General features: G+C 26.6%; 4 protein-coding genes across 12 annotated transcripts in view; 3 read left to right on the top strand and 1 right to left on the bottom strand.

Moving 5' to 3' along the window:
- Positions 1–124: 124 nt before the first annotated feature.
- On the top strand, positions 125–6,857 carry LOC141525036 (membrane metallo-endopeptidase-like 1). 3 transcript variants are annotated; one of them, XM_074239298.1, is made up of 16 exons: positions 125–265; positions 638–820; positions 882–1,950; positions 2,139–2,249; positions 2,333–2,432; positions 2,500–2,683; positions 2,752–2,901; positions 3,437–3,529; positions 3,626–3,811; positions 3,876–4,010; positions 4,202–4,464; positions 4,686–4,876; positions 5,051–5,214; positions 5,705–5,857; positions 6,363–6,614; positions 6,716–6,857. In XM_074239298.1, exons 2-15 carry the CDS (start codon positions 650–652, stop codon positions 6,576–6,578), a joined length of 3,186 nt encoding a protein of 1,061 aa, XP_074095399.1. In that variant the 5' UTR covers positions 125–265; positions 638–649; the 3' UTR covers positions 6,579–6,614; positions 6,716–6,857. The 3 variants fall into 3 exon arrangements, with proteins under 3 accessions (XP_074095399.1, XP_074095416.1, XP_074095408.1); XM_074239315.1 differs by lacking the exon at positions 6,716–6,857 and having other exon boundaries at positions 882–1,605; positions 1,687–1,950; positions 6,363–6,578; XM_074239307.1 differs by lacking the exon at positions 6,716–6,857 and having other exon boundaries at positions 885–1,950; positions 6,363–6,578.
- Positions 6,576–10,093, bottom strand: L(3)77cdf (phosphatidylserine synthase 1 homolog l(3)77CDf). Of its 2 annotated transcripts, XM_074239684.1 has the most exons (5): positions 9,611–10,093; positions 8,191–9,015; positions 7,671–7,893; positions 7,467–7,521; positions 6,576–6,899 (listed from the first exon to the last, which is right to left on the bottom strand). In XM_074239684.1, the coding sequence occupies exons 1-5, from the start codon at positions 9,862–9,864 to the stop codon at positions 6,838–6,840; spliced, it is 1,419 nt and encodes a 472-aa protein (XP_074095785.1). In that variant the 5' UTR covers positions 9,865–10,093; the 3' UTR covers positions 6,576–6,837. The 2 variants fall into 2 exon arrangements, with proteins under 2 accessions (XP_074095785.1, XP_074095793.1); XM_074239692.1 differs by lacking the exon at positions 7,467–7,521.
- A 1,250-nt stretch (positions 10,094–11,343) lies between these two features.
- Positions 11,344–22,342, top strand: Stai (stathmin). 4 transcript variants are annotated; one of them, XM_074239841.1, is made up of 7 exons: positions 11,344–11,607; positions 12,710–12,750; positions 19,084–19,445; positions 19,514–19,654; positions 19,752–19,892; positions 19,991–20,146; positions 20,670–22,342. In XM_074239841.1, exons 2-7 carry the CDS (start codon positions 12,717–12,719, stop codon positions 20,787–20,789), a joined length of 954 nt encoding a protein of 317 aa, XP_074095942.1. In that variant the 5' UTR covers positions 11,344–11,607; positions 12,710–12,716; the 3' UTR covers positions 20,790–22,342. The 4 variants fall into 4 exon arrangements, with proteins under 4 accessions (XP_074095942.1, XP_074095954.1, XP_074095934.1 ...); XM_074239833.1 differs by lacking the exons at positions 11,344–11,607; positions 12,710–12,750 and adding exons at positions 15,685–15,863; positions 17,799–17,888; XM_074239845.1 differs by lacking the exons at positions 11,344–11,607; positions 12,710–12,750; positions 19,991–20,146 and adding exons at positions 15,727–15,863; positions 17,799–17,888.
- A 700-nt stretch (positions 22,343–23,042) lies between these two features.
- The window catches only part of Nfat (nuclear factor of activated T cells 3), a 28,185-nt gene continuing 23,528 nt past the window's right edge, over positions 23,043–27,699 (top strand). The window contains exons 1-2 of one of the 3 annotated variants that reach the window (XM_074239237.1): positions 23,043–23,323; positions 23,397–23,457. In XM_074239237.1, coding sequence (XP_074095338.1) covers positions 23,295–23,323; positions 23,397–23,457 — 90 coding nt within the window. In that variant the 5' untranslated portion in view covers positions 23,043–23,294. Of the gene's footprint in view, positions 23,458–27,699 lie in introns of all 3 variants that reach the window. The other 2 variants (XM_074239219.1, XM_074239209.1) reach the window with 2 other exon arrangements.

Raw genomic sequence — 27,699 nt, 5'->3', positions numbered from 1 at the left:
AATATATATATATATATATATATATATATATATATATATATATATATATATATTATATTAACTTATAAAAAAAAATAAGTATTACTTTAATTCCATTGTATTTTATTTTTTAAAGAGTAATTATACAATTATGTCGATAATATTTAGTATCGCAAGGAAGTCACTATCTAAACCACATCCGCTTTAAAAGTCTCAAAACTCGTTTTATGATAATATTTAGTCTATCATCACGTATTGTTGTGCACCTTTCCTGTACAGCTACTAGGTATTTACATTATAATATTAACTTGGTAAATATTTACAAGTGGGGTCAAGCATTTTATTTTTTCATTTTTTTTAACGAAATTTCTATTTGATTTTATTGATATATTTTTTTTTAAATATATAAAAAATAAACAATTAAAAAAAAAAAAAAAAAAAAATTGATTATCACAATTTTAACAAGTACATAGAATTTTGTGCTAGTCTTTAAATTAAGTATTGATAAATTTATTTCTAATGATTGTTATATACCAATCGATTCGTTTTTGCATCCCCTGCAAGATTATTATGCGAAACAGTTGATTAGTTAATTATTCCATTAGAAAATGGGTTTGAACCCACTTGTAAATAATTACCTTTAACTTTTTGACCACAGTAAATCTACAAAATGCCATCGGGGTCGTATGAAGTGACACAAAAGCCTAATACACATCAAAATAATGACCAATCTTATAAAAATTGTATTATTACCATGATTTTATTCGTTATGATGTGTATCATAATTATTCTCGCAACTTGGCCTTGGAAAGGCTCAAACATCGACTACAAAGCAGAAGAAGTAAGTTTAATAGTCAAATTTTTAATTATTTAAATTTATTAATTATTTAATTTTTTTTTAGCAGTCTATTGAACAATTTGAAACCGACAATGAGTCTAAGTTTGAAAGATTAGAAGAATTATTAACTTCTACGAGTTCGTCCAAAGAAGATAAGAAAACTGAAGAGTTTGAAAGTAGTTCTGAAAGTTTTGGATTTTCAACATCTTCATCAGAATTATCAGAAAGCAGTTCTTGGATTGATATTGAATCTTCATCAATATCTAATGATAATATTGGATTTTCGTCATCTCCAGAAGAATTTAGTTCTTCGCCTCTTGATGTTGAAACTTCAACAGCTTCTTACGACAGTACTATTGGAATTTCATCGTCTTCGTTAGAAGCGTTAGAAACTAGTTCGTTGCCTGTTGATAATATTGAAGCTTCTTCAGAATCTAATTACATCTTTTTAGGATTTTCATCTTCTTCAGTAGACTTACCAACAACCAGCGAAGAATACACCTCAGAATTTTCAGAATCTCCTGTTAGTGAAGACGATAAATTAACTTCAGAAAGCACAAGTTACTCTCCCGAAGATTCTTCAATTAAAATGAGTGAAGCTACAATTTTTTCGAGTACAGAAAATAATCTAGATGAAGATACTAGTGTATCACCATCAACTTCAGGAGGATACAGTTTTCTTACCCACCTTACCTTCTCGTATTTCAAAACTGACTTCACGAGTGACGCGCTGGATTCAAATTCTACCACAAATTCGCCAGAAAATGAAGAAACAAAATCAACTGCAGGTGATTCATCAGAAACATTTAGATTTACCAAAGAAATTACTCAATTGGAATTTTCATCGCCTACTTCAAACAATCCAACAGTTTTTACAACGCAAAACGGTGTCATGAATGACGAAAATCAATTAGCTTCGAGAGGTTTGGAAACAACCACGTTTAAATCAAAAGAAGAACTGCCAGTATGTATGTCAGGGCAATGCAAACAATTATCGAGTAAAATTTTATCTTATATTAATCACTCGGCGAATCCTTGCGATGATTTTTACGAATATGCTTGCGGCGGCATGGAAGCTGATCCTGAAATTAATAATGTTGATTTGTCTATGCAAGTATTGAAGAAAATCAAAAGTAGGTTTATTGTATTTTTTTTTTTTACTAATTATATTAAGGGGGTAATCTGGTCCAGAAGCATGAAATTAATTTCAGGTCATTTTTTTAAGTGCTGAAAAAAAAAGGCAATTAATAAGACCAAAATACCTCCTTAATCGTTTTTGATTTTTTTTTTTTTAATTAATTAAAAATTTCTTTGGTTCTAGGTTCAATGAAAAACTCAATGCATCATCCAGAGCACTTTACTTTTATAAAATATGTCAATAGTTGCCTAGGATACGATGAATATTTAAATAAAAATCAAAGAATTGTTCAAGGTTTTTATTTTTTTTTTATTTTATAAAATTTTTTTTGATAAAAAAATTTTTAAAAATAAATTGATACAGTTTGAATTATTCAGCTAAAGAAACTTTGAAGAGCATCGGGACATTTTATACTGCATCAGATTGGCCGAAGAATTTTGAATTGACCCAATTAATTTCCAATATGATTCTTTACAAGTAAAAATATTTTTTATTTTTATTAATTTTAATCATTTAAAAAAATTTATTTTTTAATTATTTTTAGCCCGATACTTTTTGACATCGTGCCAGATGTGAATGAAATGAATCCTCAAGAATTTATTCTCAGTCTTCAACCACCGGATAATTTATCAAAATATTTTGATCAAACACCTTGTATTGAAGATCTTGATAACTTATCTGATGAAATAGATCTAGATAAACTTTATAACAATTATAAATCTTGCAAAGTAAGGAAAAATAATTATTTCATTTGGATTCAATTTTTTATTGTGAACTATTTTTTTTTTTTTTACAGAACAATACAAGAGAGTTAGGCAACTCTGTTACTAGAGCGCTGAAAGCATTCGGTATCTTTGAAGAATTCACCAATTCAGACAATGTAACTGAATATATCAATGAAATATCTATTGATATACATCACCAAATAATCAAAGCTTTGATATCGGTAACAAAAAAATTAAATTATCTATATTATTAAGAGAATAATAAAAATTTTGTGTCCAGGATAGTTATATTATAAAATGGCCTTGTATCTTGAACTATTGACATTTTTAAAGATATAAGTTCATCCCGATGTTACACTTCATCAACAGCTTTCATTTGAATACCTACATCAATTTTTCATATATTTATATATATATATATATATATATATATATATATATATATATATATATATATATATATATATATATATGAAAATATATGAAAAAGCATGTGGTACTCAAATGAAAGCTCTTGATGAGTGTAACATCAGAATGAGCTTATATCTTTAAAAATATCAATAATTAAGAAAGTACAGTGCAATTTAACAAAATTTATTATTTAATAAAGCTAAATTTTATTTATTCATAGTTCACGAATAGTGACTGCAAGGTTGCTAGTTATCATAAAATTAAATAGATAAATATTTTCTAATTATAATTATTATTTATAACTAATTTTTTATTAAAAATAATTACTACATTTATTTGCTTTAGAATTATCCGCCGGAGAGTGAAATTAATGCGTCTTATAAATCTAAAGATTACGATCTCATAACTCTCAGTGATTTGGAAGATCACTTAAATTTAGTAAGTACTTAATTACTAGTAATTTATTTAAATAATAAATTATTTTTTTTTTAACTTCAACATTTTATTATAATAATAAAAATTATTTTTATTTAGTTAAATTGGACTCAATTGATTTCAAGTACCACTGGAATGACTTTAAAATCTGACGACAAAATACAAATATATTTTAAAGAGAATCTATTTCGTGTTTTAAATACTTTAGAACAATTTAGTAGAATGCATTTGCGAGAATTAAATAACGCACTTCTTGGACTATACGCCAGAAATTTATACAACGAAGTAAGTAAATATTAATATATTTAAAAAAAAAAAAAAATTATATTAATAATAATTTACATTGCAGTTAGTAGAAATGAAATCATCAAAAGACTCAGAGGAAAACTGTTTTATTAATGCTATGAAATATTTACCAAAAGAAACTTCATCTTTATACATTTCTTCATTCTCAAAAAATGAACTTGATCATATAAATTCGGTGGTAAAGAAATATATATTTACAAAAAAAATAAAGCGGCTAAATTTTTAAAAATATAAGTGACTAGACTTACTAAAATTTTTTTTTCTAAAATAGCAAAATTTATAAATTAAAAATAGAAAAAAATTTTTAGTCGCTTTTTTTTTTTTTTCTTAAATTAAAATTACAATATTTTAAAATTAATTTATTTATAGATTCAAAAAATATTTACTGAATTAAAAGACACATTGAAAATAAATTTTGAGCATTCAGAATGGGCTGCGGTGGAAGGTCGTTATCAATTGATTGAAAAATTAGAAGGATTAAAATTATCTATTCCAGATATTGCTTACTTTAACAGTAATTTAAAATTACATTTAACGGATGATTATTTTAACAACACAATAGAATTAATGAAAAATTATAGACGTGAAATGTACAATATTTTACAGCTCAATCCAAATAATCCAGAGCAAATGTAAGTTTACATTTTTTTTTTTTAATTATTACATTTAATCGTAGCTTAAATAAAATTTTTTCTATGAAAAAATTATTGCATAAATTCCCTGAGAAAGAAAAAATTTAACGATAATTTTTTATACTTTTAAAATAGAAAAAAAATTTTTTAAAAACAAATAAAAAATCCTATTGAGTTAACATCTATGTAATTAATATATTTTCTCTACTTATTTTTTCTAGCTGGACATATTTTGCAAAGTCTTATCAATCAACGCCTAAAACATTGTATAGTTTAAATCTAATTCTCATACCTTTAGGTGCAATTAACTGGCCATTAATACAAAAATATGATCAATCGTTTGACTATTTAATTTTGTCAAACATCGGAAATCTCATAGCTCGTGAAATAGCTGATTGCTTCGACCCAAATGGTAAAATAAAAATTTATCATTTACTTATTATGTATTAAATAAGAAACATATTTTACAATTTAATTAAAATAAGTACACAGTAGTTTTAAAGAGAAATTAAGCAAAAAAAAAAAAAAATAAGGATCTACAAATATATAATAATTGTTAATCATTGTAATTATTTTTTATTCACAGGAATAAAATACTGGAATGGAACACGTGATTCTCCATTCGCTCTTATCGATGATGTCTTTACTAAGACAAATTACGATGACTATGTTAATTGTCAAAATCAATCGCTTTTTCAAGAGCCGATACATATGATACTTTCATCTCACAATCAACACATTCGTTTTATGGTAATATAACAATTATCCAAACTATTATTATTATTGTACATTAAAACACTAACTACTTTACTTATCGAACTTGTTTAAGGGGCACAATCTGTGTGAAATTTAAAAAAAATAATTTTAAGAAAATTTTTTCATTTCATCGAGTAATGTCGAAAAATGGCATTGGCTCAAAATGTAACTTCCGTGAAGAACCTATTAAAATTGGAATTTTGAGTTCCGCTTTTAACAGGAGCTGTGTTTGAGAATTTTTTGAGATATTTTGGAGAAAGAGGATTTATTTGATTTCCATAAAATTTTTTAGCAGAAGCTTAATTTGGGCATTTCCGCTGAAACTTCAAAATATGGCCGAAAGTGCCCAATTAAATCTGCTCTTAAAAATTCTGTGAAAATCAAATAAATTCTCTCTTAATTATTTTAATTAAGACAGGATTTTAAGTGCCCCTTAATTATTATGTTTATCAATTAATAAAATAATCTTTAATGATATTATTAGATGCCTCAATTGACTCTAAATTCTCGACTATCTGACGCTATGGGCATTAAACTTGCCCACGATACTTTGGCTAGAGTTGGATCAACTTCTGCGAAGCTATTACCCTGGTTAAACTTAAATATCGATCAGCTTTTTTATCTCACTTACGCTCAGGTAAAAAATAGTTTAACTCAGTTTATTTAATTTTAATAATTGAAGACAACAGTAAGCTTCTAAAATCAATCCTAGTTATATTTTAATGCATAAATATATTTATTTTTATGCTAATTATTTCAATGCCGGATTAAAAGCAATCGATTGTCATGTCATGATGTATCTATCTACATAAATTAATTATGTACATTAATTAGCAACTAATTTAAAGTTTATTATAACAATTTTTAGTGAGCATTTTCCTATTGATGAAATAAACAGATTCTTTTTATTTATTTATTTTTTTTTTTTTTAAGAAATTGTTGGGGAAGGACCAATTTTTCAATCTGGGATAAAATTTTATCTCGAATTGAAAAACTGACCTGAAGAATTAGAAGAAAATTTTACAATTAATAATTCTGATAAGATTGATTTTAAAGCTTTTACAACTCATTTTAATTTTAACTTATGACATTTAGAATTATCTTAAGATTACTAATTATTGATACTATTTAATATTTTTTAGTCATACTGTACAAAGATATCAATGCCGAAGTTTTTAATTTCTTTGTATGAAAATACAATTCTACCAAGTCGCGTGCAAATTTATGCTACTGCAACAAATAATAAAGCTTTTGGCGAGTTATGGAATTGTCCGGAAGGTTCACAATTACTTCCAAACTTTTCATGCCGTGTTTTTCCAAAACTCGAGTACCAAAGCGTAGTAATTGAAACTGCATAATCATACACATGATTATTTGTTCAACACAGCAAAATCGTGAGTGTAATCAACATCTTTAAACTCAACGTTACATGTTAAATCTTTTAATATTATTACTAATATTTTTTTTGTTTTAATGTATTATTATTATTATATAGTATTTATGGCAGATTTACGAACTTGAGCGCGGCTCGTAGTGATCAGGTCGTACGACTAGAAAAATTGACTTAAATCAACCTTTACTTATTTTACATTATTTAAAAAAAATGTTTGTCCATCTCTACAGCTCTTTCTTATCTTCAGGACGGTCCACAGATTGTTTTTTAGTGTCTTCCAAGATTCCTGAAATTATATAAAAAAAAAATTAATCAGACTGTCATAAATGTTATAAATAAAATTATTTTAAATAAATGTTAAATATTTTTTTGTAACTTAACAGTATTAAAAAAAACTTTAATTACTTTTAAAATTTAAAAATTTATAAATTTTTTTTTTTTTTTTTTTTTAATTGTTCATTGTTCATTTTGAATTGTTTCTTTCAAAAAAAAAAAAAAAATATATCAATAAATTCAAATAGAAATTTCGTAAAAAAAAAATTAAAATTAAAAAATTAATATAATTTTTAATTGAATAAAATGTTGAACGTTTTTAATTGATATTATATATATTTTCTAAATTATTTAAAAATTTATATTTTACCTTTTTTTGATATATATTTTTTTTTTAAGTACATAAAAAAACGAACAATTAAAAAAAAAATTAACATAGCCCAGCATGAATTGACCGCATTTGTAAATAATTACCAAACTCAGTCCAATGACTGACAATTTTTTTTAATTTTTTTAAGCACCCAAATTTAAACGAAAAAAGGAAGCAAAAAAAAAATTAATTTATTTAAAAACTATGTACCAGATGATTCCGGTGTTGTGGGCGTAATGTCCCGCGTCAATGCGCTATTCCCTTTCTGTAAAAAAAAATCACGTTCCAAATGCACAGAAAAATACATAAATAGTTTTAGCAAAGTTAGTAACTGAATATAAAACAATTAGAATAAAAGAAAAAAAGTAAACGCAATATAGGTGGTGTGAAAAATTGATTACAAACAGTATATACCTCAAAGTATTGATGCCAAAGAACACAGCCGTAGACACATAAAACTGATATCAATGTTTGACATAGTAACCAAACTATAATATTCACAGCCTGAGTTCGTTCAAAAAGTTCAGCACCATGACGAATGCACAGTAATGCTTCGGTTACCATTATCGCACCGTACACCCAGCACTGAGTACCAACTCGTTTGCATGTCGGATCCGTAGCATACATGTAATATTGCCTAAATCAATGGAAATTATAATGTAATAAATAAATATTTTAATTAATTGATAACCCGTGTAAAATTCATCTGATATCAGATAATTTTTTCACGGAAAGCTGAGACATTCAGACATTTCGTAATAAAATAACAAAACTATGAATAGTCAATAATTATTGACTTATTGGTTTTATTACCAAGTTTTAAAACAAATAAAAAATTACTATTGAATAATTAAATGAATTTTATCTTTAGTACATAAGCTTTTTAATAAAATAAATCGATAGACTAATAATAATAAATAAATAAAGCTCTTACCTAACAGAGGGTGCAACAATAACGCCAACAAGAACTAATCGGCTCACGACAAAAGGATGTGACGGTGGAAATTCGTAAACATGCTTTAGAAAGAAGGTATTGAGTTCAGATATCTGCCAAAAAATAACTAGCTGACAGAGAGCAACAAAGCGCATATATGTACAGTAAGGATCCAACCACCGTACAGAAGTCCAGCTTGCTGGTGTGAATTGAAGTACAACACGTTTTAATTTTCCTGATGTGCTCTCAATGTCGCGTATACTGACCCATTTATATTCTCGCATCTCTAGGATTGAACATATTTTCAGGCCAACCCAAATACCAAGTGCATTGCACACTGCTACGTCGAGAATAACAGCGTCCCACCAACACTCTATGAAATTTGGTAATAAATGTGCGAATGCCATTTCTGTTAACTCCCACATTATACTTGTGGCCCAGAGTAATCCTAAATGACGAACAAGTACGGCTTTAAATACCCAACCGAGAAAATGTGCTAGGGCAAATATATCGAGATGATTCCAAATTTTTTCTACGGTAATGTCTGAACAGTTCACTCCATATTCTTTGTCCATATCAATGTGAAACGCTGCTAGACCTGGGTCTACCCACACGAGTATTTTTCTGACAGTTTCGTAGCTTTGAAATAACATGAATAGTAGAAACATGAGATAAAGAACGCTGCAGCCGAAGACAATTCGCCAAAGAGCTGGATGTGGTCTTGTAAATGGTCCATTTGGGAATGTCAACACTGATATTATCAGGAAAAAAAATATTACACATAAAATTCCAGCCCATAAATTGTCATCAACGTCATGGTTGTCTCTGTTAAAATAAATACAAGATTGTTAATAATTCTTAAAGTTTATTTAATAATAATAAAGTTAGCCAACGTTTTTAATTTTTTAATTTTTTTTTAATAATTAAATTATAATAAAAAAATGCTTCTAAAAATTTTTATTAATTTTAACGTGTGAAATTTTTTAATAAAATTTTTTTTTAATAATTCAACTGTTATAATTTTTTTTTTTATTTGATAGCAATTTAATTATTAAAAAAAAAATTTATTTAAAAAATTTCACATGTTAAAATTAATAAAAAATATGAGTGAAAATTTTTGGAAGCATTTTTTTATTGTAATTAATTTATTTAAAAAATTTTTTAAATTAACAGCTGACGACGACTAACTTGAGTATTATTTAATAATAATAAAGTTAGCCCACGTTTTTAATTTTTTGATTGTTTTTTAATAATTAAATTGCAACAAAAAAATATTTTTAAAAAATTGCATGTGTAATTTTTAAAATAATTTTTGAATAAAAAAAAAAATTCTAAAAATTTTTAAATGTCAGCTAACTTAATTTTCATTGTTATTTAAATTGATAGTTAATTAATAATTGTTAATAAATAATAAAATTACCTGACAAAGGCAAAGTAGATTACAGCACTAATTGATAGAAATAATAATGTTAATGTGTGAGGAGTATAAAAAAATTCAATAGAAATATCGTCAACAGGCCTTTCATTAATGATTGGAAAACTATCAGTTTCACTTCGCAACTTATGTCCTCTGCCAATGTCCATTGAGCCAAAGCTATTTACAACACCACTGTCCTCATTTTTTCCTAGTCTATTTCTCAAATGAATTTCATAAGATTCTTCAGTACTCGCCATTTCAGCGAGTTTTTGTTAACTAGTACTTTTTTTTTATTTTTATATAATGTGTAAATTGTCACTAATTGTCATTCGTATACTCGTGCATCAATGTACTTGCAAAGTTAACGTAATTCAATTACCACCAATTTATTTGTTAAGAATTATTTAAATAAAAAGTTAGGTTATGTTCTACAGCACGATATACTTTTGTTGTTTCTATCTCAGAAGCTCGAGTCGTACTGATGATGGAGACACTCTCTATTCTTGTGTCTTTGTCTACTTTATCAACTGCTGGATATTTTATTTCATTATTAATTTATTAACTTTTACTATGAACATTAAAGTTAGCAGTCATTTAACAATTTTTTAATTTTATTTATCAAAAAAATTATTTTTTAAAATTCCATTTTTTATTTTATATCAATTTTTTTTATAACTTTTTTTTTTGCTATAAAATTTTTAAAATTATTAAATATGTGCTAAATTAATTTTCATATTTTTACTATATAATTATTGCGTCAGAATCTTTATTTTTTTGCTTTATAAATTTTATTTGTCGTTTAAAATAATTATTTAAATTATAAATATTATCTTAAAATATTTATAGATTATTGAAGTTTTTTTTTTATGTATATAAATTGAATAAAAAGAGAAATTCAATTTCACCTGACATATAAAATAGATTAAAGACAAAGAAAATTAAAAACAAATTTAAAAGTTATTGACATACAAAATAAAACTATTATATTTTTATTATGCATGATTCATAACCTTACCTTTTATTATCCTTTATGTTCGGACATAAATTTTTTTTTTTTTTTTTTTATTGAAAAATTTTCTAATATTAAAGATGATTGTAAAATAATTCTTGACAAAGAAAATTTCATCTGTAACGTGAAAAAAATTTAATTAGTTAATCTTTGTTATGAAAATTTTCCAATTGGAGTAAAAATTAAAAAAAAGTTTTTTTTATTGAAAAAATCATTAAAAAAAATTTTATTTAAAAATTCCACATGTGAAAATTAATAAAAATTACAAGTGAAAATTTTCCGAAGCATTTTTTTATTATTATTGATTTGTTATAAAATTTAAAAAATTGACAGCTGACAGCTAACTTCAGTATCAAAATCAGTGTAATAAAATATAGTAAAAATGATATCAATAAATATAGTACCTATCTAACGGAAATAAACCATCAGTTCAATGGAAATAAACGTAAGCAAAAAAATCCAAACTATCAAAGTAATAATTCATAATATAACTGTCTCTATTGTTTCAGTTTCAGTCTGTAAAAAATTATACTTAAAGTGAGGGGCTCAACTCAGCAACAGCGCGTTCCACACCATCATACATGTCGTTGTTATTAAATGAGTGTGCAACAAAAACAAAATATAGCAGTTAGAAGTTTAAACTGGCCAATTACAAGGCGCCGTTGAATCTGATCAACCAATAGAATTAATTCCCGCTCGCAATGAGTATACAATGTGTCAGAGATTTTGCTTCCCTGGTGAGACTCTGGGTTGGAGCCTTTGTCCGAATGTTGGTTCACCAGAATAAAAGGCAGCTGCTCCATAAGCAAACTTCTGGCCATCGGTTGTACTTGTGATCAGTGTTTGTGCGTTATATTTATTAAACTTTTATTATTTTAACATTTCTAATATTCAGTAAATATATTATTAATTTTTCAATAATTGTATTAAAATATAACATTGTTATTATTGAGTATAATTATTGAAGGTGACAAAGTTTGTAGTTACTAAGGTAAGATCATTTTTATTACTGCAGGGTCTAACAAAGAAAACACCAGAATATTATTACTTTCAAACAAATTAATTATAATTAATTTTTTTTCACTTAATTAATTGTTTTAAATTAAGTTTGTGTGTTTATTTAATTAATTTAATTAGATGATACTAAAGTTAGCCCACATTTTTAATTTTTTGATTTTCTTTTAATTATTAAATTATTTTTCAAGTTTTTTACATTTGAAAATTTTTTTTTATTTTTTTGTAATAATTTTTTAAGTAAAAAATTTTTAGAACTTTTTTTTATTGAAAAAATTATTACAAAAAAATTTGCACGTGTAAAAAACTTCAAAAACTGCAAGTGCAATTTTTTAAAAATATTTTTTTGTTTAAATTTAATTATTTAAAAAAAAAACTCAAAAAATTTAGAACCTCGGTTAACTTTAATGACATTTTTCATTTTTATTTGTGGTAATTTCCATTCCAGGGTATGAATTAATATTTCTTTGTGTTATAGTACGACGCAAAATAAATACATAACAAGCGCACTCTGCTTTGTATGATTTGTATGATAAAATAAAAATAACAATGAATTTTGTTTATTTTAGTTAAGTCTTCATATCTAAGATATCATTTTATATTCTTTAAACTTTTATAAATCTAAATTTATCAGTTTGATTTGTCATTGATTATAATTATAAAAATTAATTAGATTGAAGTTAGCAGACAATTGACAATTTTTTTATTTTTCTTGAAAAATAAACTAGAAAATTATTTATAATTTTTCAGAGTTTTTAAAAATTTTTCGAATTTTTTTTTTATTGAAAAAATTATTACAAAAAAATAAAAAAATTTTTTTTTAATTTTTAAATGTCGGCTAACTTAATTTTTATGGCTAATTTCAGTATAATTTATGTATTCTTAATTACTGTTAATAACTTCAAGTAAAACAATTTTATTATTCAATATTCGTAACTATAAATATTAACAGAGAATTTTAATAGTAAAATAAATTTTAAAAAGTGATTATTATTATTATTTACATTAAAATTTTTATTATCTTAATAAAATAAATAAAATTTTTAATAAATTATTTTAATACAATTTTATTTTTTCAGATCAAAGATGGCAACTACTGCAGAGACGATTATCAACGAGGGTATGTTTTATTATTTAAAAAAAAATATTTAATGATTAAGATAACAATGAAATTACTTATTATAATTATGCGTAAACATATATACCCATCGACTTTTATGATGGATAAAAATGAGTATATAATAGTAAGTCGAGCGAGCTGTAAAATTGGAGGTTTTAATGATACTTGACAAATAAGCAATTGAGGTAGTAAACAATGATAGGTGTGTCTGGGGTATGTCTATTTCACATCGGTGTTTATGGAACCCTAACGAGGAAGCATCAACAGCCGTATACTGTATCGATGGCCGGAAGTGTCAAGGGCCTATGAAGTACAACGGATAAGTAAAACGATTATATATTGTAACCAAACAAGAGGGATACTAATTATCGTTTTTGGCATCTATGAAAGTAAATAAAGAAAAGATATAATTGTGGAAAAAAAAAAGAAGAGTATTATTGTATGGATGTTGAAAAGGTCAAAGCCCTTGGGTCATGTCCTCGAACTCAAGAACTAAATTCACCCGGTATTTTACAATTGAGGTATCACTGCAGCAAAGTTGACTGCAAAACGACATCCAGTGGTTCTCAAAATTAAATCCAGGACTTGTCTGGAATAATATTAGTATGTAATGCTATTTTTGTCGTCCTTGAAGCCATGACTCATCTGCTGAGTTATTATTGTTGTTTTTTCAACAGGAACACTGTTAGTGATTCTTTAGAAATTTACAACCATAAAGAAGACAAGGAAAGCACTGATAGAAGGATTTGTTTATATTTAATAAGCTTTATTAACTGTTAATAAATTATTTTTTAACATCCTAGGATTTAATAAATATTTTTTAACAGTTAAATAAATTATTTATTAAAATTTAATAAATTTAATAATTGTTTTCAAATAAATTAAATTATTAATAGTTACAAAATCCTTCTATCAGTGTGCAGATTCTAGATTAATGGAGAAATCCTTAGTGCGAACCACGTTACTATTAAATTGATTTACGGCACTTAATTGCATTGATACTGAAGTGCATTTATAATTCACTTTGTATGATACGAAAGCTGTTGTTGCTGAGCAACGTGCTAATATAGGGTCTTCATGATGCGTGGGGTAACTCGATTTCAGTCCGCACCATATCCGTCAAGAGACGGATATCTCTCTCGTTCATTGGCCAACTAAAGGACAAGCACGTGTGTGAAATGTATTATATGAGCTCCGTATAAACACGAGGAAGAGAGGAAAAGCAAAACCAGCTAAACCTTTTTGGTCGTCTTTCAGACCTTTGTTCGATCTTGTTTTTTATTTCTTCCTTCTTTGTACACAAACATCTAAAGCAGTCTGTAGTTGTATGTAGTATGATCGGCTTTTGATGATACCTGGCTTGTTGCCGTTTTCGATCAGCTTCTTACTTTTTTTCTCCTTTTTTTAATCTACTTCTCTCGTTATTTTCAATCAAAACATTCTCATAGACTGGAAATCAGATTCCAGCTTTTCTTAGTACAGTTTCAGATGCCAAATAAATATGCTAGTAACTTTTACTGCTGATTGAGAGAAACTTTTTAGGTAAATTTATTCAAACTTCAGGATATTAGATAGAAAAAAAAAATTAACCACTTAAATTTTATATTGAGTGCTCACTGAAAAATTTAATATTTTTTATTAATAAAATATTGGTGGGTTTTATGGTTGTAAATAATTGTACACTGAAAAAAATATTAACTTGAGTTAAAAGAAAAATTCTTGAATAGAGAAAAATTTAATTTTTGGATAAAATTTTTATTTTATCTGTTTTTGATATTTTTTTTTAAATACATAAAAAAAACGAACAATTAAAAAAAAAAAAGTTGAATATTACAATTTTCTAAAAAATTTATAAATTTGTTAAAATTATGATAATCAAATTTTTTTCAATTCTTTATTTTTTGATATATTTTTCAAAAAAAAATTTCTTTCAAAAAAATTAAAATTAAAATGTTAGATCCCACTAGTAAATAATTACCAAATTTTTCTACTCAAATAAAGAAGATAAAACTCTTCAAAATTATTTTCTTGATTCAAATAAATTGTTTTTTTTTTTTTTTTTGTGAACTAACTATTATAATCTGGCCTACTTTGTTATAGAAACACGATGGTATAGAAAGTCAGGATTCTTCTTACAATTGTAAATATGGTACTCAATCTCTTAGAGTTACCATTAAAGCAGTATTTTAAACGTCAATACTTGAGAACAGAGAGGTGAAATTGAGGGTAACATTTTCATGTCAATAAAAGTAAAAAATAGTTTACCGGTGTTACACTTATTAATAAATAAAATCCATTATTTATTCGACGGTTATATTCCAGGTTTTTACGATTAATCATCGGTTTCTGCAAAAATAAAAGCAACCCCCGAGTTATTAAGAATTAGGTCATCATAAATTGTCGACAATATCTATAGACTAAAAATTTGAAGGACATAATCAAAACTAAACTCTGGTGAATTTTAATTTTTGAAACTAATAATCCGAGAAGAAAATAGAGAGGTGGTTAATAAAACAGCCCGCATTGTGTCGAAATGATCTTACAGAGTACTTGGATGTGTAAATTGAGGGTAGAGGTACAGGTCTAGGGTTTATTTTATCACCTCAGCTTCAACACAACCATTCTGCACATCTACCGTAAAAGTAATACGTATGCGCACGTGCCTGACGGCCAGTCGAATAGCAAATACTTAAGTATTCAGTATAGCAGAGAAAGAAGGAAGCGAAATAACGACTGGTATATACCAGTACCTTCTATATCTCCAATATTATCAAGGGTGAGAGAAAGAGGGTAGTAAAAGAGGGTAGTGAGGACGGAGGTGGATATTGAGCGACGCCCGGCGTCGTAGCGCACCGTTTGGATCAGTTGCTATTCAGCCACCGCCCCAGGAACTAAATCATTTTTTATTCTTATTGCTGGTTAATTGTTTTTTAATAACTGACTTTAAATTATTTATTTATTCACTTAAAAAATAAAAAAGTCCTTTGTTTAAGTAATTATTCTACTAAATAATTAAACGGATTTATTACAATAAATCATGCTGATCAATCTCGTACGTGATTCCGTGTTGCAGTGCTTCTGCCACAGCTGCAAGGCGCCTCTGAGCGTTGTAGGTGAGTGCAATGAAACATTTAATGTCAGGTAGATGAAAAAAATCATTTTTCCCACATACAGGCTTTTTCTTTGTGTCGGATCAATTTTATAGATGATTAAATATTTTTTTAACGCTCTTATTGTCAATTCATCAGAGATCAGTGTCTTTTGATATGACTTTTTACGGAATTTAATGATCCATATTATTATTATTAATAACTACGGTCGATAGAATTATAAATTATCTTTGTCATAAAATTTATCGGTCATTTAAATAATAAAATAACTCGGAATAATAATGACTTCCGTATGTATCTGTAAGTTGAATTTTAGTAGGCAGTTTTTTTCAATTTTATCACCAAAATTATACTTGAATTATTGTTATCAGGGCCATTTACACGCAACCATTGTGTAAATATATATATTTACCATACACATTAATTCTTATATTTTTTTTCCGTAGTATATACCGGTGGTGATCGATATATATATAGCCGGTATCGTTAGGCCACCTGCAGTTCGATCAATTTACTTTAGCTATTCGTTGATAGTCTCTTGTATCTATTTTCTTGAGAAAAATTCAATTAATCCATTCAATCTACCGTGTTGTGATAAAAGATTAAAGAATAGGAAGATGAAGAAGCGGAAGAGAATGAAAGTTGATAGATAGAAGCAAGATTAAATTACTTTCTTCCAATATAACTTTTTTCTAATTATAATTCTGGTTTACTGTAAAATCACATTGACATTAGCATTAAAAAATTTTTAATGCATATTGACGTGACCTCTCAGTTGTCCATTAAGATTAGAATCGATTGTAGCATCCGATCGCGTGATACAAAGAAGAATATCCGTTCAATTATGAAACTCTTTTCATATATACTATTTTTATTTTTATCTTCTCGTTACTCTGTTAATGTTGCGGCTCATAAATATTTTTTGTCCTTGACTTAATGCTCGTGATAAAACTGATCTTTTAGGATTTTAACTTGCGTATTCTTTTATACTTATATGATATTAATCGCACGTGTTTTAACTCCCAGTTGATGTATTTCATGGATCAGGGTGCGGCCCAAGATGGCTACACTTACCGGCTCTGATTTTAGCGGACATGTGACACGAATATCAATCGATATCATCTTTAAATTGACATTGCTTGGTCATTTTTTTTAGAATTTTTAAGGGATACAACCAGTGTGAAATTTTCAAAAAATCGATTTTTTTTATTTTATATTTCGATAGGTTATTCCTTTAAAAATAACATATTAAAATTTCAAATCGATATCTCAAATAGTTTTTAAGTTACAGCTATTTAAAGAGTACCCGCTCGGCAGGTAGAATAAAATCATTTTATTTTTAAACTCTTTTTTTTCAAAACAGCATTTTTCAAATTTCTTGGAGTGATTACTCGAAGACAAATCATTCGATCACTACCAAATTTTTTTCTGCATATTCTGTATATAGTTCTCCATACACTGGCCCTCCAGTTTTTTGATCTGATCAAAAATCGAATTTTGGCAGGCCAAAAACGACCAAAATTTTGGGTAAAATTCAACTTTTTTTTAAAAAAACGCCGCCAATTTATCAATTTTTGATATTTTTTTTCGACCGTGGGTCATTGTACGGATAATATCTTCTAGTTTAACGAGAATTTTTTTTTTTTACGTTTCATCCACGGAGAAGGCCGGAATCACTCCAGCACTGGAGGACCTTTTTTTTTTAGCGCCGTCGGAGATCGCGTGTAACTCAGAAAATATTCAATTTTTTTCTCCAAAAATTTTACTGTACATTCTTCAAATATACATTAATATACCCTTAAAATTTCAAAATAATTGATACAGTGGTTTTTTTTATTTTAATTCCCAAAAATCGCCTTTTTTAGGCTGTCATACTGGTTGTATCCCTTAAAATCCTCAAACAAAAAAAGTATTTTTTATTTCAATTTTGTTACTAAGCTGGTTACAAAAAAAGCAAACTACCGACGAAGAAACCAAGCGGAAAAGGAAAAGCACGTACTAAACAACCAAAGAAAGTAAAATTTATTAGTAAGTAATAAATAAACAATTAATTTTAGTACACATTTTATTAAATTGCAGCTCGCACGACTTTAATTTACTTAAACGATTAAATATTTAATTATTTATTGTACTGTCACGGGTAATTAGACATAAAAGGATTGCATTTATTTAATAAAGCCGTCATGCATAACTGGCGCCTCAACGTAACCGAGGTGTATGACCCTTGACACAAGGCTGAGACTCTGAGTCGGCTAAGTAAAATAATAAATTTAATGTATATATGTAGAGAACGAGAGTAACTGAAAAATATATACCAGTATGTACATTTGTGCATGTGTATATGATATCAAAAGAAGAAGGGAGCGGAAGAAGACTATACGATAGTGGCGACGAGGGTCTAGTGCCTGGTCTGATACGATAGGGGTGCGTGTACTCGACTCTAGACGTCGCGGCGCCTAGAGACAATCGCTCCGTCGTCAGATCGATCCTTCTCGTTTTCACGGCTGACTCATATTCTTCGCCCGGCACATAGCAACCCGTCGACTGACTGCCGGCAGCACGGGTATAGCTCCTTCTCATTAACCCTCGCAATGTGAGGGCTGGAAAACAAAAAGAAAATGAGGAGGGAAGGAAGGAAGGAAATACAGGAAGAAGTTAAGGAAGAAATAATGATGATGATGGTGTTGTTGTTAGAAAAAAGTTATCAATAGAGGAATTAGAGAGATAAGAGTAACCAGATACTTGACTTTGTGGGTTATCTGATGATAATAATTTACAAAACAAAGATTAAAATATTATAAACTAGCAACCTTGCAGTCACTATGTGACTTGTGAACTATAAATTAAAATTTTGATTTATTTAATAATTTCTTTTGTTAAATTGCACTGTACTTTCTTAACTATTGACATTTTTAAAAATATAAGCTCATCTTGATGTTACATTCATCAAGAGCTTTTATTTGAGTACCCACATGCATTTTCATATATTTTTCATATATACATATATATATATATATAATATATATAAATATATAAAATATATGAAAAATTGATGTGGGTACTCAAATGAAAGCTCTCGATGAGTGTGACATGGGGATGAGCTTATTTTGCTTGTTCTCTCAATAATATAGATTAAAATGCATGATTTATCCAAAAGACTTATTTTTTTATTACAAATGAATTTATGTAATTTTTATTAATTGATTATTTTTTTTTTAACTAGCTACTGAAATCCGGTGTCAGGAGCAATCAAAGGGTGGATTATGTTACGAAGTAATTTTGGCTGAGCCAACTGGTGCTAAGCGTGCACCATCACCGCAACGTTCCCAGCCATCGCCAACTCAACAGTCGGCTATCGAGGAGAAGTTGAAAGCTGCTGAAGAGAGAAGACTCTCTTTAGAGGCGCACAAATTGGCTAGCTTGGCAGCACAGCTGAGCAAGATAGAAGAAACTGCGCGTAAGAAGGATGAAATTACTGCTGCGTTCATGACTGCTACTCGTGAGTCACTTGATGCTAAAATGAACAGCTCTGAAGAGAAACGTGAAGCTCATATGAGCGAACTCAAGAGCAAGCTAAAAGAACATGTAAGATTTTTTTTTTTATTTGATTTTATAAATCATTTATATACGGTTTGATATTTTTGTTGTCATAGCTGGAGACAGTTGAGAAGACCCGTTTGAATCTGGAGCAACAGACTAGAGAAGTGCGAGCTGCGGTTGAAGAAAAACTCAAGACTGCTGCTGCACAGCGTGATGAAAATATTAAAAAAATGCTTGATCGTCTCAAGGAGCACGTTAGTATTTTTAATTAAATATAATTAAAAAAAAAAATTTTTTTTTTAATTATTTGTTTGGTAACAGCAGGTTATGATAAAAAATATTGATTTTTAGGAGGACCAAGTTATTAGAGTTAGACAAGGTATGACTGAGCGAGCTCAACATTTGGAGACTCAAATTCAGGGTAAGCTAGATCAAGCTCGCGAACGTCGTGAGATTCGAGAGCGAGAGCAGAAGGAGAAACTTCGCAATCACGTAAGATTTATTTTATTATCGAATAATTATTTATTTTTCTGATTAATATTAAATATACATGACTAATTTATAATTGCAATGTCGATCTGAATGATCAGAATACGGTGAAGCTAGCGAGAGTACGCGAAACCGCAGACGTTATCGCCATGAGGGAGCTTGAGGCGAAAAAACGTGAAATTGACATGAAGGTCTCGATCGCGGAAGAAAATCGACAGCGCGAGATTCAACGTCGACTTCAAGCTATTCGCCAACATGTAAATTCAGAAATTCAAATGCTTAACACTATTATTTTTTGTTTGTTCAATACCTCCACAATTATTTTTTATTTCATTTTAGCTCAGCACAAGCTTCAACCCTACATTTGTTTCAGTATTAGAATAGTTATTATTATTAGATGTAATTGTTTATGACAATCACTGTTTTGTTTTTTTTTTTTTTTTTTTTTTTTTTTTTTTTTTTATTTAAAAAAATACAGTTTAAGTTTGTTATAAAAATATTTGGTAATAACTTACATTGTTTGGGTAATTTTGAAATAAATAAAAAAAAATAATGGATCAATTAAAATTAAAATCCTTAATTCCACTTGTAAATATTTACCAAATATTTTTGTAAAAAATTTAAACAACTAAATTTCGAGAGTAAAATTAAAGTATTGATATATTTTTTAATTGAATAAATTTTCGAACGTTTTTAATTGATATTATTTGTTAGTATTATATGTATTTTGTAAATAATTTTAGAACTTTACTAATTAATTTTTTTTTACTACTTTTAAAGGAGAGGCGCGCAGAGCTGGTCAGACAAAATAAGCAAAACAAAACCAATGGGGCGGATCAAGAAGTAAAATCAGATGAGAGTGCCTTAAACATTAATAATGAAACTGCTAGCTCTGGTTAAAAAATTCTAACATCAATTTTTAATTATAAGTATTTATGATACTAATAAATATCATCTGTCATTATAATACCAATGACGTTAAAACCCTGTCGAACATCATAAAATTAATCAACGGTAGATATTTAAACGAAGAGCCTATACGCGGACATTTCATGATAACAAGTAAACAATATGTTCGTTATAAACACAGATAATAATAATAATAATAAATAATACATCTATAAGAACATGATAAATTTAACTGCCGAAGACTCGTAAGCTTAATTTCGCTTCGTGCCATTTTTCTCGCGGCTCAATCGAAATTTAAACTTACTAACTTTATCCGAGTCTTGCCTACTGCGTCAAATCGAGAGTTCAAAATAAATACTAATAAATGAAATAAAAAATATAAAAAAAAAAAAAATTAATTAAAAAAAAGAAGATTAAATGAATACTTATGGATGCGATATAAAATCCCCAGTAAGTTTTTATTAATTGGTATGAAAAATTGTTATTTGTTTTTTATTAACGAATGATTAACATAACTATGTTTTTTTTCTCTTTGTGCCTATAATAACAAAAATGCGCTGTGTTCTTTCGCTATATTATTAGTTGGCTATTCGATAAAAAAAAAATTAAATTATAACGCTCGATGCGAATAAAAAAAAAAAAATAATTGTAATATGTACTTTTAAATGCTTATAAAATTGTTTTTCATCATTTTTTATATGTTTTAAATATAATAATAATAATGTTAATATGTTGGCTTTGATGGTAAAAATTTAACACAAAGAATACTTACTCAAGAATTGCAAATAATTTATAAATATACTTATCAAAACATTGATACTATTCTAACATTTTTTTTATATCACAGTAATCACATTAATATTTTGCAATTCTTTATATATATAAAAAAAAAAAAAAAAAAAAAAAAAATATTCTTTAATTTAGTAATCATTCATCGCTAAGATTAGATAATAACGTTACTACAAATATAATTTGAATAATGAAAAAAAATTTTTTATGGGGAAAACGAGATAAATGTGCGACAATGTATGTATACTAAAATCGTGTATACAAGTGATAATCGTATGATATGTGTCGGCGTATGAATTTATAAAAAAAAAAAAAAAAAAAAATTATAAAAAATAAATGAATTGTGGTTTGTAATGTAATAATGCTTTATACAGTTTATACTGAGCTTTATGAAAAAGTTATTAAATCATTTTGTACTCGATAATCGCGATAATATTGTGCTAATGAAAAAAGATTATTACAAAAAAAAAATTAACTTATAAAAAGTATGTAGCCTAATTAAATATAATAATATTGATGCTTCTGTGATGGATTCACTGTCTAAACAAAAGAACAAACAAACAAAAAAAAAAAGGAACAAATATTTATTAATAAAATTAGTAAATGAGAAGTCATTTTTAACATCATTCGCTTGTAAGCAAGCACTAAATAGATTCAGTGCCTGAATCTTTATATTATATTGTGGAGTACATTCGCACAATAATATATAAACAGCTTTATTATAAATAACTAATAAAATGAATTATTTCCCCATTTTCAACTGGGTTATTTTTATTTACCTAAATCTTTATTTTTTATCTTTAAATTATCAAATATCTGCCAAGTTAATTTTCATGATTTTTAATTAAGTTACAATTTTTTTAAATTAGAAATTTGAATTTGACGCTACGCGCGCGCCTTAATTTTGACCAATAAGGAATCAGGTGCCATTTTTTTTGCGAGTTTCGACTATTGACTAACTTCACACTCTAGAGTATTTTTAATGTGAGCATAGTTCTTTGTCAAAAATTTATATTAAATTTCACACGTGGAATTTTTTAATTAATTGTTTTTAATAATAATTTAATTGCTACAAATTCTAAAAAAATTTTTAATGTCTGTGAACTTCAGTGTAATTAAATTTAATGTCACAAAATGGCCGCGAAATTTAAAAAGTTGTATTTACAATTCTAATAGAATGACAGAGCACAAGATGGCGCGAGTGAATAATAAAAAAAAAAAAAACACGTGACAAATTTTTATTTTTTGTAAGTATAAAAAAAAACAAAAATAAAATAAAAAAACTTCCTCCTCTGTTGGTAAAACGTAACTGCACAATAGTAAACTCAATATCTATACGTACTTATAAATATGAATATGCAGATTTAAATAAGATTGTATTTGTCAAGTATTTTTAGTAAACATTTAAAATTGATAACAGCCTTGACTGTGTACCATTGTGTTGTCTGCAAAAATATTTATTCGTTGCATGTTGTTTTATTAATTAATAAAATAAAATATAACAATAATTAAATCCAAAAATAACAAAATAATATACTGTCATATTTATATTTGTATTTACATTACAGTAAAAAGAGTTTATAAAGGTACGCGTTAAATTGTTGAATATGTACACCCCTGTCAATGAAACGATGACGTCAAAGCCGTAGAATGGCTGCGAGCCAAAGGCTAAACGAAACGACAACCGGGTCTTTAAACAGAGACTAAATGGACGGCAAATATGGCTACCATACGTTGTAATAATAATGCGTAAAAATTTGGTTAATTATATCAATAATTGTGTTAAGTTAACAAAACATGTTGTTAAAGGGTCGGCATTTGGACAAAAGGAGTCGGAGGCATCATGGGAAAAATCTCAAGGCCGCGGCCGGTAAGTAAAACAACTTCTTTCTTTATTGGTTAGGATCAAAATTATTTATTTTTTATCATTCAGGCAGAAATTTATCGTTTGTTTTTTTTTTTTTTTATTTATAAATGTATTTAATTTAAATTTAAACCCTTCAATTAATTATTTTAGTCACAAAATTATTTAAAAGTTAATTTGAAAGTTAAATTTATTTAAAACAAATAACTGTTATTTTTTCTTTGGCATATTCGAGCGCAATAACAGTTTTATTTGCACAGTAGCAATATAGGAGATAAAACTACTTGAAACAAGTGTATCTTAATCACAAATAAATATCCTTTTTTATGTCATATCTTGTATGATTTATCATACAAAGACACTCATAAGATAATTTTATAAATTATTTATTAAAAATTATTTACATTATCTGAGAATCTCTGCGCGTTACTCAATGTCTCTTATATATTGTTTGTTGGTGTATTAATACTTATGATTTATCTTCTTTAACATTTAAACGTATACCTACAATGAACACATGCATTACTTTTTTGGCAAAATAGAATATTTAATAAGTGAGATCTATTATTGTCGATAAAAAGTTTTTTTTTTTTTATTTTGACAATTGAAAAGTAAAAATACAAAATAATATAGAAAATTATTTATAATGACATTAAATTTAACATGAAAATTAATTTAGCAGATATTTAATAATTTTTAGAACTTTTATTAATAAATAAATTAAGGCTGTTATGTAAAAATTTATGTTAATTTACAGGTAATTAATTGTTTTATTTTAGTATTTAGTCCTAGCGTATCAGGCTAATAGACTGGGAACTCCGAGTTTCATATTTATTGAGAATAATATGTTTGTTGAATAAATTGTACGTGGAATAATTTTAATACATATATTGTTTAAATCAAAAATTAATATCATTAGTTAAATTACAATAATTACAATTATTACACAGTGATTCAAAGTTAATCCTTCTCTTTCATATAACGATTTTACAATATTTTTAAATTCACAAATATTAGTTATTTAAAATGTACCTGATAAAAATTTATGAATCTTGTTGATTTGACTTATTCTTTTAATTTGATTCACTTCACAATTATACTTTACGATGTTAACACTAGGATGTCAGGACAACGAGAGAGATTTCCTTGAGAAAATTATAAGGTGTCGAATTTTAGGGCGTTACTAATTTCCACTCATTGGGGAACCGAATGTCCAATTATTTGTCTATTTTCTTGGGCCCTCACCCTCTCTCTTAAGTTGTTCAAAAATATCGTATGAGTCCCCTCTACTTGGGTCAGAGCGCAATATATTTTTCTCACTTACTCTTATGTTCTATTAATCATCTATGTGTTTGTGTATACGTAAGCGCATTTACGCATAGACAAATACATACATTCGTACTGTTTAACAAGAATTTATTTATTAAAAATCGTATGAATAAATGTGCATGTACTTGAATCTAGCATCTCTTTTGTTTTCTAAATTTAATTATTATTTGTAGAAATATTTCTATTTTATTAATTTATAAGTTGTATTATTTTAGAATTTCGTGGTTTAATAATTGTTCATTTTAAATTGTTTAACTTTTAAGTTCTATATTTTTTTATCTGTTTCATATTCGTAAAGTTCATTTCTCATTTTATGTTCAATTTTATTATCTAAAAATTATAAAAAAAACGTTATTAAAATTTCTTTAGACATTTGTCTTAACACTCAAATTCGGTGATTGAGTTACTCTAAAATCTTTTGGTTTAAAATAAATCCCCTTTTATCTAAAGTTTTGTCATTACTAAAGTATTTCTTATTTGTTTGAACATCATTTTAGTTATTTACTATTATTTTAACATTTTAACATCCGAATAGTTATTTAGCTAAATTATTTATTATTAATTATTATTTAACGTATTTGTTATCATTATTATTTAAACTATTTTTTTCCTAAACTTATTTACTATCTAGACTTTTATTTTTTTTTTTGTATTATTTATTTTGGGAGTTCTTATTTTACTTATCTAAAGATAATCTAAAAACTTTCCCAAAAACATTTTGTGTACTTAGGACTATTTGTTCCCTGACGCATCCGAGATAGCCTAAGTACAGTAAAATTTTAGAGAGAGATCGGACGAGACACTTAATGATCACACTCGAATTATCCTTTAAAAAAAAATGAAATAGAATCATACTCGATTTTTTATAATTCATAAATATGTAAAGAAAAATTCTTTACATAACAAGGCAAAAAAATAAGAAACTAAAATTGACATTTAGAAATTAAAAAAAATTAAAATTGGAATTTTTTTAGAATTAATTTAATTGTTAAATAAAATTAAAAATTTGTCAAGTGACAGCTTACTTTAATGTCATAATTTAGCTGTTACTTCACAATTGTTTTAATTTTTTTTAACAAATAAATTATAGCAAAAAAAAAATAATTAAAAAAAGGGATTTGTAGAAATTTTAATAAATTAAAAATGCAATTTTTTTAAAATAATTTTTTTGTTAAAGAAAATTAAAAAATTGTCAAGTGACAGCTAACTTTAATGTCACTTATTTATAAATAAGAACGAAAATTTATCACTAAAGAACATCAATGAGTTTTTTCTTAAATTAAGTAAAAAAAAAAAAAAAAATACGGATGAATGTAAATATAAATAAAAATACTTAAACACTCGGATAAGACTGATACGAATAAAATCAGCTAGTCAGTACAATGTATTTAATATATTATTAAAATCATCATCACAAGTCACAATGATGATCGATCTGAACTTCGATCCTCAAGACTCAGCCAAGTCTTTTTGACATCGTGCTATCGCTGCATTTTGGTGTATATAGCCTTGCACTTAAAATCATCATTATCCGGATCATTATTGAGGTTTATCTGCGAGTATAAATAAATAAATAAATTAATTAATAAATATTCGTATTTATATTATTATTATTATGAGTTTTACTTGTATACCAGTTCTGGTTTTTACAAGGCTGATTGTCTCAGCGTCTCCACATATAGTTTTTTCTCTCTATTATCATCATATGTTCCTCGCTTTTTTTTTATATTATCAACACAATCTTTCACCTCGTTCACTTTTTATTATCAACATAATCCAATATATTATCCACTTTTTTTATTATCAACATTTTTTTTGCACTGTCTTTCAATTATCAACATATTATTCTTGCACATATGTAGTAATTTATAACTCTTCTGATTTTATTTTGTTAAATATACCGGTACACTGATAGAAAGATTTATTAACAATTAATAATTTAATTTATTTGAAGACAATTTTTTAATTCATTAATAAATTGTACTTATTAACTGTTAATAAATATTTATTAAATCATATAATATTAAAAAATAATTTATTAACAGTTAATAAAGCTTATTAAATATAAACAAATCCTTCTATCAGTGCAGATCGTATTTGTTAGATAAATTGTCCAACGAACGAAAAGGTTTTTTTTTCGATGTAAAATGTTTTTTATCGATTAATTCAAATGTCTGAGATGTTTAACATTGTACGCAGAGTCAAAGGATCTATTTTAACCAGAAGTGCAATAGTCTGCGGTTCTCCACACCCATCAGTTTAATCGTCTGCATAATGTATAGGTATCTGTTACCATGACAATAAAGACGCCAATTGATTTTCTCTTTTTCTTTTTACTTGTCACTTGTACGTACATACACATCGGCAATGTATAACGTTGTAAATACACACGTATATCGATTATCTTTCATCCCAGTATAATAATAATTCGTAATAATATAGTAGATGCATCGTACTGTCCATTCAATTCATTTAAACACAACTCGGTATTTCTCCAAACGCTTGTTTCAAACTTTTTTACTGTAAATATATTATTATATTACGTACTTCATATATTTCTCAAGATTTTAAGTTAGCATAATAGTCTGAGAGTTTTTTTTCTTTATTATCAATGCACATAATTTTACATAGAATGTACGCTAGTTACATCATAGATCAAGAACCCTTATCGGGTGCATATTTTATTTATTCATTTATACTTCTTTGCTTGTAAAATGTTACAAAAAAAATTCTAAAATTTTTATGAGGCGTTGAATTTTTTTTAAATAATTATTATTCTTAAAAAAAATATATACTTTTGTTTTTCTGATATTATTTAACGCATTCAACAATCTCGGTGTGTTTTGTTGCAATCTGTTTAAAAATTTGTTTGTTCAGCGGTTGTATAGTTTATGAATAATTATTATCACGTCCGACATT

The sequence above is a fragment of the Cotesia typhae genome, unplaced genomic scaffold, assembly GCF_013202065.1.
Source record: "Cotesia typhae breed Kobodo isofemale line unplaced genomic scaffold, CoteBio_Ctyphae contig_11, whole genome shotgun sequence".
NCBI classification, from domain to species: Eukaryota; Metazoa; Arthropoda; class Insecta; order Hymenoptera; family Braconidae; genus Cotesia; species Cotesia typhae.
This window is presented reverse-complemented; position numbering and strand designations above follow the sequence as displayed.